The sequence below is a fragment of the Gordionus sp. m RMFG-2023 genome, chromosome 2 (genome assembly GCF_954871325.1).
Source record: "Gordionus sp. m RMFG-2023 chromosome 2, tfGorSpeb1-WG-v2, whole genome shotgun sequence".
Lineage (NCBI taxonomy): Eukaryota > Metazoa > Nematomorpha > Gordioida > Chordodea > Parachordodidae > Gordionus > Gordionus sp. m RMFG-2023.
Genome location: NC_088776.1, coordinates 4082728 through 4097267, shown reverse-complemented (window position 1 = coordinate 4097267; position 14540 = coordinate 4082728). Strand labels below are relative to the sequence as shown.

The 14540-nt window shown below is 29.3% G+C and overlaps 1 protein-coding gene across 1 annotated transcript in view; it reads right to left on the bottom strand.

Moving 5' to 3' along the window:
- Positions 1 to 2051: 2051 nt before the first annotated feature.
- Positions 2052 to 14540, bottom strand: part of LOC135925094 (splicing factor 3B subunit 3-like) — a 38811-nt gene continuing 26322 nt past the window's right edge. The window contains exons 15-26 of the mRNA XM_065460272.1: positions 14174 to 14296; positions 11515 to 11726; positions 11068 to 11242; positions 10414 to 10649; positions 9532 to 9659; positions 8079 to 8230; positions 6128 to 6340; positions 5374 to 5472; positions 5066 to 5209; positions 4852 to 4956; positions 3021 to 3116; positions 2052 to 2222 (exon numbers count right to left, since the gene is read on the bottom strand). Coding sequence (XP_065316344.1) covers positions 2178 to 2222; positions 3021 to 3116; positions 4852 to 4956; positions 5066 to 5209; positions 5374 to 5472; positions 6128 to 6340; positions 8079 to 8230; positions 9532 to 9659; positions 10414 to 10649; positions 11068 to 11242; positions 11515 to 11726; positions 14174 to 14296 — 1728 coding nt within the window. The 3' untranslated portion in view covers positions 2052 to 2177. The remainder of the gene's footprint in view (positions 2223 to 3020; positions 3117 to 4851; positions 4957 to 5065; positions 5210 to 5373; positions 5473 to 6127; positions 6341 to 8078; positions 8231 to 9531; positions 9660 to 10413; positions 10650 to 11067; positions 11243 to 11514; positions 11727 to 14173; positions 14297 to 14540) is intronic.

The window sequence follows — 14540 nt, the reverse complement described above, 5'->3', positions numbered from 1 at the left end:
ATATTTATCCATGGATATATTTGAAAATTCATTAATTAGTAATAAAAAAATATGTTGTATTCCATATTAAATTAACCAAAAACTCGATTCTAAACCCTACCCCCTTTAATTTTATTAAAAATTTGTATGTTGGCAGTATATAATACACTAACTAATAAAAATGTCAAATTTTACTTTTCAAATCGACTTTCATGAGATATGGGCCATCTTTAGAAAAACGAAAATTCCAAAATGCACTATATTTGATTTAAAATATAATTAAGCTAGAAACATAATTTTAATTTTTTATAAAATATATTTTATTGAAAATAATACCCAAAACCGGAAATGGCTATAAAATAAAAATTAATCCTATTTTTTTCTTTTACTTTCTAATATTTGTACTAAATCTTAAACTGGGACAAGTACTTTGTCAAGAGTTAATACACTTTAAAAATAAGTAATATAAAAATTGTTATTCTTCCTCAGGCAGAACCGGTTATAGCTATAAAGCAGCGTCTACATGACAGGATTTTCACTGGATGCAAACCCCCTTCAAAAACCTATGCCTAACCTATTAAAAAAATTTACCACCTTTTGCGGCGATGTTTCCCTATTTTTAATTTAACCTTTTTAATTATATTAATACTTTTCCAGAAAATTTAAAAAGAATATCTTAAATTATTTTATATCTAATACCAATTATTGACAATTTGTTAATATAAAGGAGTTATTTTTTAGATAATAAATTCAATTAAAACCCCTATCATTTACAATGAATTTATTATTAATGAGCTTGCTGAAAATGTCGAAATCTTTTAAATTACATTTGAAAGGATAAAGTTTTATTTAGAAAATAATGTATATGATTGTTTGCAATATATAGATTTGGTTGATGAATTGTATAATAGATCTATATAATTTTTACTGCAATAAATTATGTTCTATTTGATCTCAAAATTTAATAGAAAACCCCCCAAAAAATTTATCCTACCCCCATTAAAGCCACCTACCCCCCCCTCTACCTCCCTCAAAAAAAATAGGGTGCAAACTGTTCCCCCTTTTTCTGTTTATGTAGATGCTGCTATAAAGCGTTCAAAATTTCAATGGCAGTCCTCTCTCCACAGATCTTCGATATAATCACTTTTTTTCCTTATTTTATCATTTTACACTATATTTCACCTTTATATGATTTGATTTGGAACTTTTTTTTTCATATATGAACTTTGTGTTGGCCTCAATTAATATGAATAATAAAAATAATATATCATATATAAATAATATTTTAATTTATTTACCTTTATCATATAGATTTTTATTTGTATAATCTCTATTATTAATATTGCTAAAATTTGATTTATATTGTTTAAAAATATCATAAAATTATTGTGATTATATCTTAAGAATGTTATATTAGTATAAAGTGTGGAATATGCTATAAATATCATTTATATTAAAATATATACAAGTAATTTTTTTCAAATTTTCAAAATAAAAAGAAAACTTAAAATTTGGACATATAAAAAAATAGGTGGGTGAATATTGGGGACAGGCCTAATATGATTAATAAATTTTTTATAATGCTTGAACTTATAATTTTGAAGTAAGCTAAAAAAAAAATTTGTTGAGTTGATATTAATTCTTTACTACACTACTTCCTAAAATATTTTATGATCTATCTGCATTTAGAAAAGTTTATAGATACTATGTATCTGTATTTAGGTAAGTATCTAGACGATGTATCCGTATTAATATTTTTTTTAAATCTAGTTTTTATTTTTATGTAGATTGGTAATAAATTAGTTATTATCCACTTATAACTCAAAAATTTTGAAAATGTCGAGTGGAGCACCCCAATTTTAGACCGACCATTTATTTGGAAAAGGTTCTTAAAATTTGAATTAACAAAAACGATCTTTAAAAAAAATTAAATTTTGAAGAATATAATAAATAATATATAAAAAGATTATAATATTAAGTCAACATTTTTTTTATTAATGAAATCACTATTTTGTAATAATAATAATACGATTATATATAATTATTTAAGAGTATATTACATGAAATCTCTATGCTATTATAAAAAAATTATTTACACTAATAAAGAGTGGGGAAGGGGGGTGCATAAAAATATGCTTATTTTTTTTTATTTTACAATATGGTTATATAAAAAAATTTAAAATATTCGCCAAAAATTCTTAAAACGCGTATCGTGTCCTTATATCTTCCAATTTCTTTGATACCTTTTAAAAAATAAAAATATATAATATTAAATTTATATCATTAATATAAATAATTTTCTAATATAATAATATTTATAAATTATTTCATAAAGTTTTAAAAAGAATTTTAAAAAAAACAATATTTAAGTTTACATTAAATCAAATGAACCTACGTTATTTTTATTATAAATGAAGATAATGATATAAAATTTGGCATGATCAAAAAGAAAAATCTTTAACAGAGCCTACCTTAAATAATCTGTTTTTTGCATTTATATTGCCAACATATTTCGGGCTAAAAGATATTTAATCAAAAAATGTTTATTATATGTTACTATATATTTTAATTTAGCTAAGGTTGAAAATTGTTTATCGTTATAGTTGATATTATGGATAAAATTAAATCATAAAACACTTTACATGAAAGATTAAACACAAAGTTTTATTATATTATATCCTAAAATTGTAATTAAACTTGAAAACTAATGGTGTGTGTGTGTTTAAACTTTTTCAATTTGTAAAAAGGGTTAGCCCAAATATTTTAGCCATAAGATGTCAAAACTTACGAGCATATTGGGTTAGCCATTTCTTAAAAATCTAGCCGTTTCAACAACACTAGAAACTGCAATTTAGTTCTAAAGCACTTGTGTGTTAATAAACTTTTAAATTGATCATCTTATCAACGATTTTATGATAATAAAATATGGGCATGTGGTTTGTTTCGCGTATATAATATATTTAAAATTTTCGTAATTTGTATTCACTCTGTCAAGCCACCATTTTTTTTTTAAAGTATCTTATAAATATATTTATAAATACTTCGTTAGGTGTTCGATCCAATTCGTCGGATATGCTTCTCTGTTTCGAATATTCGAGAGAATTAAATTGCTCGCACAAGTCCCCATCGATAACGTTCTGGAAAAAAAAAGGAAGAAGATATAAAAGATGTCATTAATTTTTTTTCCTTTTCAACCTAACTCCTTTTACGCCCACAAAAAAAAATAATTTTTTGTTTTACATTATTACTTTAGAAAAAATTTTAATCACAAATCATTTGGGATATTATCGATTTACCGGGTCGGCCCATTTATTCGGATTTTAAAGAAAACCGGTATTCGGCCAATCTCGTTAAATTAGCCGATCTGATATTTATAAAAATGGCGGATAAAAAATAATTTATGGGGGGGGGAAGGAATTAGTCCCATCAACCTATATATAAGTATTATTTTTTTTTGTTTTTATTCCATTCTTTTAAAAGATTTCCTTCATTAATATTTTTTTTATCAAGAACAGCTGATATAGGCAAAAAAATCAGATATCTTCCCCAATGACGTATAATAATACCTAGACTGGCGATGCATTCATAATAATGCAATTGAAAGCATCGTTGAATGCAAATCAGCTGGACCCGCCATTTTGGTAACCCATATAGTAATTATTCTCATGTTAAAAACTAATACTATATTCATAACTTACTTCCTTATTATCTCGATGATGCAATTCTTTTATAAAGCTTCAGACATAGGAATAAATTGGCCAATCGTTTAAAAATTTTAATAATGATAAGGGTAATCAAAACGGCGTCCCCAGCTGTTTTCATTGATGTACACTTTTTAATAAATGTATCGTCAGTCTAGGTATTATTATATGTCATTGATCATCCCCCTAAAAAGCTTTGTCGGTTCACCATTATAACTTTGAGTGAAATATGGATATACAAGATAAAAATAATACCTTACAGTTCTCTTCTATTTGGTTGTATACCGCTTAAGGGCCCGACTCGTTTCGGAAATCCTGGAGGAGAGGCTAAAGATAACAATGTCCCGTGCCTATATGAAGGTAATTACGGGTTAAAACAATTACCTTTTTAAATTATTTTTTTAACCGTAAAATACGCCATTCCTCACCTCCAGAAATTTCCGAACTGGTCAGCCCTGATTGGTGGAATCTAAATATTTTTATAATTTTTTAAAAAAATGATTGCTTTTTAGTATCCAATTGACGTTTTCGGCTAATTATTTAAAATCACACATTTAATCTAAAATTTATTTATTTCTTTGTCACATTTTATTTTGTTGATAACTGTTATATTTAAATAAAGTAAATTCATGTTAGACATTAGAATTAAAATATTATGTTTACATTGTAAACATTTTATCATGCTTTGAATAAACTATATTCAAGCTATATTTTTAGCTTAAAGTTAAAATATTTTATCTAAGTTTTATCATTGTACAAACGCCTTATAATTATAATAGTTATGTTTTATGAATTTTAGTTATATAAATTTTCTAGATATATATATATATAAGCGTATAAAAAAAATACAATAAAATCATCAATTTGATTTCAATTTTTTTAAAATTCAGATCAAGTTATAACATAACAATAACAATTGAACATTATTAAATTAGTTGGGAAAAAACTTATCCAACTATTAAAAAAAAAAATTATATAAAGAGCACCGGGGCGGGTTCGACCCCTTTTAGAAAATCGGTTTTCGATTAAGTTCCAGTTATCACATTTCCGCTGAATAGAGCTAAAATTCCTGAACCCGAATTCGAATCCAGAACCCTGGATTAGATAACTCCAATGATCAAAACGATCCATATTGTTATTTATTCAATTTGAAAAGAAAATAAAAGCTTACTTTGACGGGAAAATGATAAGAACGAAAGGATAAATGGTCTCTTCCTAGAAGACTCGAATTCTCGGACCTCATGTGCATCTCCAAATGTTGGAAAAAGTCGTAATCCTGATGTATAGATAAATTTTATAAAAAAAATTAAAGAAGGAAAGAAAAGATAAAATTAAAGGAATGAAAGAAAGAAAGAAAGAAAAGAAAAAGAGAAAGGGATAATTACCTCATGAGAGGTGAAAGGTAGTAACATCCCCACCGTGCCGGAGAGAGTAGTATAAACGATACATTCGAATCCACCGGGAATCAAGGTAGCCTTTTGCATAGACGTTACGGTTTCTCCAACGTAAAAATAGCATAGTTCTTCGGCCTTTTGTTTTAAAAAAAAATGGTATATTTTCGTATTATCATATTAATCGATCGATTATGAGGAACGCGGATGAACATGAAATAAAGATAGAAATCTACGACCAGTTAGTTTTTCCACGAGCTAAATGGCGGGGAGGTGATAAGAAAAAAATATATATTAATCACCTTTTGCGACGATCCATTCATCAAACCCCTTTCCCATAGGGATCTATTAGCCGTTGGGTCTTCCTCGATATTGTCGTTAGTGCTGGGAGGTAATCTGACCTACACGCGAATACAAAGTATGTAATATACCAAGCTAAGTGTTATTTATAATATTGTTTTTAATAAGTTAAAACGGGTTTAAGAATATTTAAATATCATAGACCTGGGGGCCCAGCCCTAATCCTCGGTACACAAGCCAGGTCCGTTAAATATTTTAAATCGCCATTTGTTAGCTGCAATATATTTTAAAAAAAATTCGGGCCGAGCCGTGCAAATGGCACCTCTGCATGTATTTGATTTATGCATCATCAATTGAACAACTACAAATCTCCAAAATACAGGCATAGGAAGAGAAAAAATTTCCGAAATGCTGAAATTACAAAATCAACCTCCAATATCGTAATTTATATTTTTTTCATACTCTAAAAAAGACAGCAAAAAAAATATGGTTCGGGAATATATTATAAATATTGAATGATGGGGTGGAGAAAAATAAAAAATTATTGTTCATCCGATCTTGTTAAACGTGATTACTCTTTAAAGTTCGGCCCATATAATATAATAATTTTATGCCAAGTTGTACTGATCGGCCCACAATAATATTTTACGAAGAAAAAAAAATTTTTTAGGCCTTCTTCACAAATTGTTTGGCCTAGTCCGTGGGGCTTTCTGGCGTCCCGGATATATATTCATAATAGTTTAATAATTTGCTTACGACAGTCACGGTTCCAAATTTGTCGGCTAACGCCACGGTGTTATAATCGAGTAGGAGAGATGTGGATGTCCAAAAGGGGATCGTGATATCGGCGAATATGAGTAGCAGATTCTCCCTAGCCTTGTACCTGACGAAATGGACCCCGTCCTGCAAATCGCACGCGTAAATCCTGGAACCCAGGGCGTCTATCTTGACTATCGTGTTGGGAATCGACTGCGAAAAGTGGTATCGAAAAAAAATAATAATCATCATTCAGTAAAGAAATTGATATTAGTATAGCAAATGAAGATTTAAAATATTTGTCTAAATAATAATAATATTTAACTTTCTAACAAAATAGACTGCTATGTTACATCTTAATAAAAGTGAGACACATGTGTAACTTGCAAGAGTGCATTACGAACTTTAGCGTTAGGAATATATTATGAGACGAAGGAATATGCAACATTTAAAATGGAGGTCAGCATTGGGCGGGTTTTTAGCCAGCCCACGCTCGCCTATGCTTCGGACGGGTGTGGTCGGGGTTTCCAAAATATTTTCCGGGCGTGGTCGGGATTTCCAAAATATTTTCATCATTAGACGGATGGTGGGCGTTAAAACATTCGCTAAGTAATGGGCGGCGTGGACGGGTGAATTTTAAATATTTGTCGGGGGGAAATGAGCAGAACAGAGTTCATTTTATTTAAAAAAAATAATAGCTTTAATCGCAATATCGTACATGTTTAACTAAAAAATACATGAAAATAAACGGATAAAAAGCCAAACCAACCCATTAAAATAATTTTTTTTAAACATTAGGCGGGCGAGCAGGTTTAACAAAATTTTCAAAAAACGTTTTTTTGGCTAGAAAAAAGCCCGTTGCAGACCTCTAATGTAAAATTTGAAAAGATGTATGAAGGTAGAGTTGTTAAAATGACAAATTTGTATAGATTATTATAAACTGCTGTAGGCAGTGAGTTAATATGGATTTTTAGTTTATTTTTGTTATATAAAATAGTCGTCATCGGCATTTGTAAAAAAATAATAAATAATAATAATTTTTATTGTAATATATTGGAAATATATATAATAGCATTATAAAAAATAAATTATTATTCTTAATTTTAATATATTGAAAATTTTTCGGGCTTTTGTAAAAAAATAAATAAATTTTGTTTTTTTTTGAAAAAAATTTGTTAAAAAAATTTTTTTTTTTTTTTGAAAATAGAAATAAAATAAAATGTAGTTTTTAAAAAAATTTAATATTTGTGTAATATTTTCGGTATAAGAATAAAATTAAGTAAGAACAGGTTTAAAAAAAAAGGTAACCTCTTAACCAAAGTAATTAAAAAAAAGGGAAATAAAAACTCTAAACCGATTTTATTAAAACTACCAATCCCACATCTCCCTTTTGTGGCATTAAATTTGTCAGTGACACTATTAAAAAAATTTTATCCAAACTAATATTGCATCTCGAAGTTTTGGCAAACAGGGGTCCATTCTGCCAACTATGAGCAAAAATCTCGAAGATTACATTAATATTACTTAGGGCTAAAATATTTATGGGGTTGGTTTTGGCTTCTTAACAACCCTACATGAGGGTATTACAAATTATACTGTAAAAAAAGAGAGTGCGATAAAAGGCGAAATAAATGTTTTTTTTTACATTTTAAATATCAGTTCTGAAGGGGGGGGGGAGTTAATCAAAAGTTTTAAAACTTAAAAATAGGTATATGTTGGTTATATAAAAGATAAATATTAATTTCGCGGTGTAATATTTGTCATATTATTATTTAAAATTATTTTGTTTAATATTTATCATATTTATAAATAGTGGCGTGATTTTATATTACGTGTAGAACACGTGATTTCTTTGTCCCAAAAATAAGTATAAAAGGGACGAGCTTTTTTAATTATTATGACTTTTTTAACTTTTTGTTTTTTTTTGTAGAACAATTTCATAAACAAAAACCTTATTTTCGCATTTCCTCAGCAACTTCTTTTTGCCCATCTCGTACACCCGAAGGTACCTGCCTACTCCTATCAAAAGTCTACCCTGAAAAGGAGCTAAGGCCCCTGGAATATCCTCTACCATCGTTTTGTGAACGAATTCTAACTTGGCGTCTAAATTAGGGTTCGGTTATAAGATTTGAATTGATAAATTAAGGAATATATTTATATAACGTTATAATTATTTCCTATAGAAAAGGGCCCAGTAATCAATCACTTCATAAAACTCCTGACCTGAATAACTAATCAAAATGAAACTTAATATGCCTACATTAATATAATTATTATCTTAGAAGCTGATTACATGTTGCCACAAATCCTTAGAAAATAATCTTCAAATAAACTTATACAATATATATATTTTCCCCTACCCTCAATTGTGTTATTTATTCTTTGGATTAATTTCAAAACTTCCTATTTTCCTAGACAATAACCCAAAGCTCACTTTATCATAGACTTTCAATTTTTTGTAACCCTGTATTCACAGTTAGCGAGAATTTGTGGTTAAGTATACAAAATTAGTTGGGTTTGACACGGGTTCATAATTTTTTTAGATAAACCGGTTCAACCCGTTTACCCGGGCCGAGCTTCGGTCTGGGCACGCAGAGGCCTCTTATTATTATCAAAATATTTATTATTAATACTACTTTTAAAAAAAAAAAATTTTGTACTTAGCAATTTAACACAAAAAGTTTAAATTATAATTTATGAATAGCAAGAATATTTTGAAACAATGATATATATAAATATATATATGTTAGGGTCCTTTTTTTCAGGGCAACGTGTTATTTTATTTTCAACTTTGAATCATTTTTTTGCGCGTTTTTTTTTAAATTTAAAAATCGGATATTAACCGGAAATGTATTCCAGCATGTTTAGATTACCAAATCTTATGAATTGAAGAAAATTTTGCCGCTAACCTTAGAGTCCTTTATAATTTACATATAAAAATCTACGGAAAAACGATATATAAATTATATTGAGCTCAAGAGTTCGTGGAAAAATTGTCTGAAATTCAATAGAGTAGGTAATCCAAACATAATGGAATTACATTTCCAGAGAAAAATTGTCTGAAAATTCATAGAGTAGGTAATCCAAACATGATGGAATTACATTTCCAGAGAAAAATTGTCTGAAATTCATATACATTTCCAGAGCAAAATTGTCTGAAATTCATAGAGTAGGTAATCCAAACATGATGGAATTACATTTCCGGTAAAATCCGATAACACTAGCTCAAAAAATGATTTCAAAGTTGAAAAAATAATTATATTGTTTTCTTTTTCAAAAAAATTTAATTTCTAAAATTAGGATATATTTTTTCTTCGAATGTCATTTAATCAACGTTGCAAAGACCATAAAAAAATGGGGTAAACAGCTGACTACGTTTATTTTTTTTAAATTGTAAAAATGACCTTTCCAGAGATAAGTGTATAAGAAACCGCCCGTGTTTTGTTTGGTTTGCAAATTGAGATCTCTGACCACACCTATGACCACGTATTGTTCGTAAGGAGGTCGGTTGTTGAAATTCGTCATGGCAATGCTTTAAACAAACAACAAATCATTTATTTATCAATAAAAAACGTTTTTTTTTCAGAATAAAAAACCTGTCTTTTACGAGGATAATGTTTTTTTCGAGATTAAAATCCTGTTTTTTTAGAGAAAAAAAAACTCAAAAAAATTTTTTATTACTTAAAACTGCTATTAATTTATATTAAATTTCATTTTTTTTATCCCTAATTAACACATCGTCGTCGAATTTAAGACTTTTTCCCCCTATTTACAAAGTGTTAGTCTTTGTTTTTTTATGCATCCGATATTCTCAAGGCAGTAAGTTGCACATCTCGCTTCGCCATCTTTACCAAACTATTTTCAACGTTGTCATTTTTTAAAACCAATCTTCTCTGTCTCGCGATGCATGGCCTTCCTCCTCCCCGCCCTTCCCCAGTCAATGAGCGCCTGCGCATAGAGAAATTGGCAAAATATCCATATTTTATCTAAACACAAAAATAGTTTTCGCCAAAGGTGGGTAGGCCATGTCCGCGACATAGATGTGAATTGGATTAAGTACGAATATAGATGGTAAGAAACCTAAGGGAAGTTGGATAAAGATGGTTTAAAAAAAAAAGATTTACAATTGACTGACGTATACGTATCAGATGTATTCGATCGATGACATTAAAAAGTTCGTGCTGCAAAAAAAACGGATCACTATTTGTACCCGATTAAGTGGGACCTTAATACAGCTACTCTCTACCATGGATCTTCGATCCTGAACAAATTTTATTTTTTCTAACCTAATGGCGGCCTCGTTCTGGGGTAGGGGGGACACGAATGAGCAAAAGGAGTCGATATTGTCCCCAATCTTGCCCACGATGGATGATGGCTGGATGATCCGAATCAGCGAGGCCCACATTCCGGGTCCGGCTTTGGCGGAACCGAATCCGGTTTCCGGCAAGTTCTCGTTGAGAAACGCTGCCGCCATCTCGGCCGCCATCTCTTTCTCCTCGTCTCCCGCCGATTTTACCATTTCCTAGTAGTTATTTTAAAAAAAAATATGAAACTAATATGATCTGAAATTTTGAAAAATAATTCAATATTCTTGTAAAAAAATTAATATCCAGGCCCATAGCAAACAAGTTTCAGTTGAGGGAGGTCAACAGTTTACTTGGGGAGCCAATATTTATAAGAAATTAGAAACAAATCGGGAGGCCCAATTTAGTGGCCGGGGAGGTTAGTGGACTTGAAGTTACGAGGTTACTCTAGCTTATCTATCCCATTTTGCTATATCGGATAGGATCGGTTAATTAACATATTTTCGTTTTAAAACACGAATGATCAACTTCGGCGTTACGATATTTAGAAAGCGGTATACCTGTATGCAAAGTTCTCAATTACAAGGAAGTATGGAAACTTCAATTAGTATTAAATAATCATAATATAAACAAAACTTCGGCCATCTGCTGTTTCCTGATCTGTTGGCTCTCCTGGGTGTAAGCGTTATGATCGGTTTCGATGATGATCAAACTGCCCGTTTCGTGGTGGATGACGAACTTCCTGGGAGTGTATTTTAACGGGAGCGGAGTTTGATTGAAAACGCCTCCAAGCTTTTCCAGGGCTAAAATTCTAATATTTTTTAAAAATTTATATAGAAATATACGAATATAATTTGTCAGTGTCAATATGTGGTTCAGATTCAAATTATCTGGATAACTATTTGTTATGCCAAGTACTAGACTTGCAAAATAATATGCTAAAATCAAACGCGGGCCGATATTTTCATTGGTTAAATCCTCAGGGGTTCAGCTCTTTTTTTCGAGGCGCCTAAGCAAATAGTCGGATTAGGATCAATTAGGCTAAAAAGTAACATTATCTCGATAAATACATTATGATTTAACCTCAGACTATTGCTAGATATAGCCACTACGCCTTCCGGGCATTGTTCCGACGAAAACGAAGAGGCGTGAAGCAAAGCTGAGGATCCAGCTGCTGCCGCACCGGAAGCGGACTGAGAGGACGGGTTGGAGCTATCGAATATGGAGAGGGGCGTCAAGTGAAAACGCGATTCGTACCCGTAACTCAGCCAGCTTCGGCTAGAAATGGCGAGTACCTTTTTTTTTAAAAAAAAATAACAATTACATGACAACTTATTTTTTTTAAAATAAAGGGTTTTTTATTTATTTCTTCAGTATTTATTCGAAATTAAAGTGCACACAAATTGAGCGTTTACGTTTTGCCGTAATCTTTTAATTAAAAAAAACGTAACGCATCCCTCGTTTTAATTGAGGTTGCCTTTTTTATTAATATCCGTCGATTCAAAATTTTGAGTTCTAAAAAAAAGGATTTGTCTTTGAAAATTATATTATCGTCTGCCTTCTTATTTCTTTAATTTCTAAATATTCCTTTTTTTAGGATATAAGTAAGTTATTAAATATAATATTAGAAAAAGCAAGCCAATATCGATTCAAAATTTTAAGTTCTAAAAAAAGGATTTGTCTTTGAAAATTATATTATCGTCTGCCTTCTTATTTCTTTAATTTCTAAATATTCCTTTTTTTAGGATTATAAGTAAGTTATTAATATAATATTAGAAAAAACAAGCCAATATCGATTCAAAATTTTAAGTTCTAAAAAAAAGGATTTGGTCTTTGAAAATTATATTATCGTCTGCCTTCTTATTTCTTTAATTTCTAAATATTCCTTTTTTTAGGATTATAAGTAAGTTATTAATATAATATTAGAAAAAGGCAAGCCTATTTTGCGTTTTTTTTAAATGGTTGCTAACGCCAAACCAAACGGTAATCTTACCAAATTTGAATGAGGCCAATTGAAATGCATTATTTGTGCTAGCAACGCAGCGTTTGAAATGCTCAATTCGTGCGCGCTATTACAAAAAAATATTTTTCCTAATAATAAAATTACTACTTAATTCGTTTTACCAGTATTAATTATTATGTCAGTATTTTTCGGGAACAGTATAAAATTTTTAATTAATATATCATCTTTTTTCGCTATTTTAAATCAGATTTGCCAAGTATTTACATTTTCTTTTCCATTAATATCCGTCGATTCAAAATTTTAAGTTCTAAAAAAAGGATTTGTCTATGAAAAATATATTATCGTCTGCCTTCTTATTTCTTTAATTTCTAAATATTCCTTTTTTTAGGATTATAAGTAAGTTATTAATATAATATTAGTAAAAAGCAAGCCGTATAAAATTTTTAATTAATATACCATCTTTTTCACTATTTTAAATCAGATTTGCCAAGTATTTACATTTTCTTTGCCAGCATTTTATATTGATTTTTCGGTAAACGTAATATTTTTTTTTCCATTATTTTAATTATATTAAAATTTAAATATTAAAATAAATATCATTAATTATAAAATTAAATTATAATCGAACTTTTACGATTTTTGATATAGAAATGAAAATTATGATTTGCTACAAAATGTCTAATTTTTCAAAAATTTATTACTTCACCTTTGCAGATTAAATATTATTTATAGATTTTTTTTCTTCTTATTCTAATAATTTTTAATAAAAATAACTACAATAAAATACCTATTATTTATTAGATTAAATGAGACGAAATATAATTATTAAATTTATTTAAATGTATCCGATAATTTAATTTTATAGACTTATGTAGAGTGGATGAAGAGAAATTAAAACTAAGATATAAATAATTTTTTTTAACCTTTAGAAATTTGTATTTTACCTAGGCATTTTAATTGATCTATATATTAACCTTATCCATAACTTCTAACCAATCTTACCACCACCCCCCCCCCTCCCATTCAAATGTTTTATCCCATGACTTCGACAAATCTTAAATCCTCTCTATATATCCATCAGTATGAAAAAAATTTTAAAAAAAAGGATATCGCACTTAGGACACCCAATGGATAGACAATGCTTAATAGCTTACATTTATATTATTTATAACCGATTATTGATCAAAAAATACTTATAATCTCGTAAAGAATACTGGAATTTTAATTAGATTCAAAAAATTTATGATCAAGGTATTCAAAATTGTATATTTTTTTTGCTGATAAATTATTCATCAGTTAATTTGAATGGAAGGCAACACACGGTGGTCTACCACCCCCCCCCCCCTTCCATTCAAATGTTTTATCCCATGACTTCGACAAATCTTAAATCCTCTCTATATATCCATCAGTATGAAAAAAATTTTAAAAAAAAGGATATCGCACTTAGGACACCCAATGGATAGACAATGCTTAATAGCTTACATTTATATTATTTATAACCGATTATTGATCAAAAAAATACTTATAATCTCGTAAAGAATGCTGGAATTTTAATTAGATTCAGAAAATTTATGATCAAGGTATTCAAAATTGTATATTTTTTTTTGCTGATAAATTATTCATCAGTTAATTTGAATGGAAGGCAACACACGGTGGTCTACCACCTCCCCGCACTCCTCCAAATATTTTTGGGCCCTATTCTCACCACCGCCGTTCTCATTCATGTATACATTAATGAATAATAAGTAAACAAAAAAATAATTTTAAATAATAAAATACCGCTTCAGTTTTCTGAATCCTGATCCTGAATAATTTAACCGCTTTGGATCCCAGGTAACGCGTTCTGGTGTCGGAAAGATCGCCCGTAACTTGATCTAGAGATGTTCTCAGTAATACACCATTCTACGAGTTTATTTAATAATATTTTATTTTTCGAATATTTCACTAAATTTCAAAGGAAATATAATACGTATTTGCTTATGAAATTGGCCGTGAAGAGAGAGAGAAGAGAAGAGAAGAGAAGAGAAGAAGAAGAAGAAGAAGAAGAGAGAAGAAGAAGAAGAAGAGAAGAGAAGAGAAGAGAAGAAGAAGAGAAGAGAAGAGAAGAGAAGAGAAGAGAAGAGAAGAGAAGAGAAGAGAAGAGAAG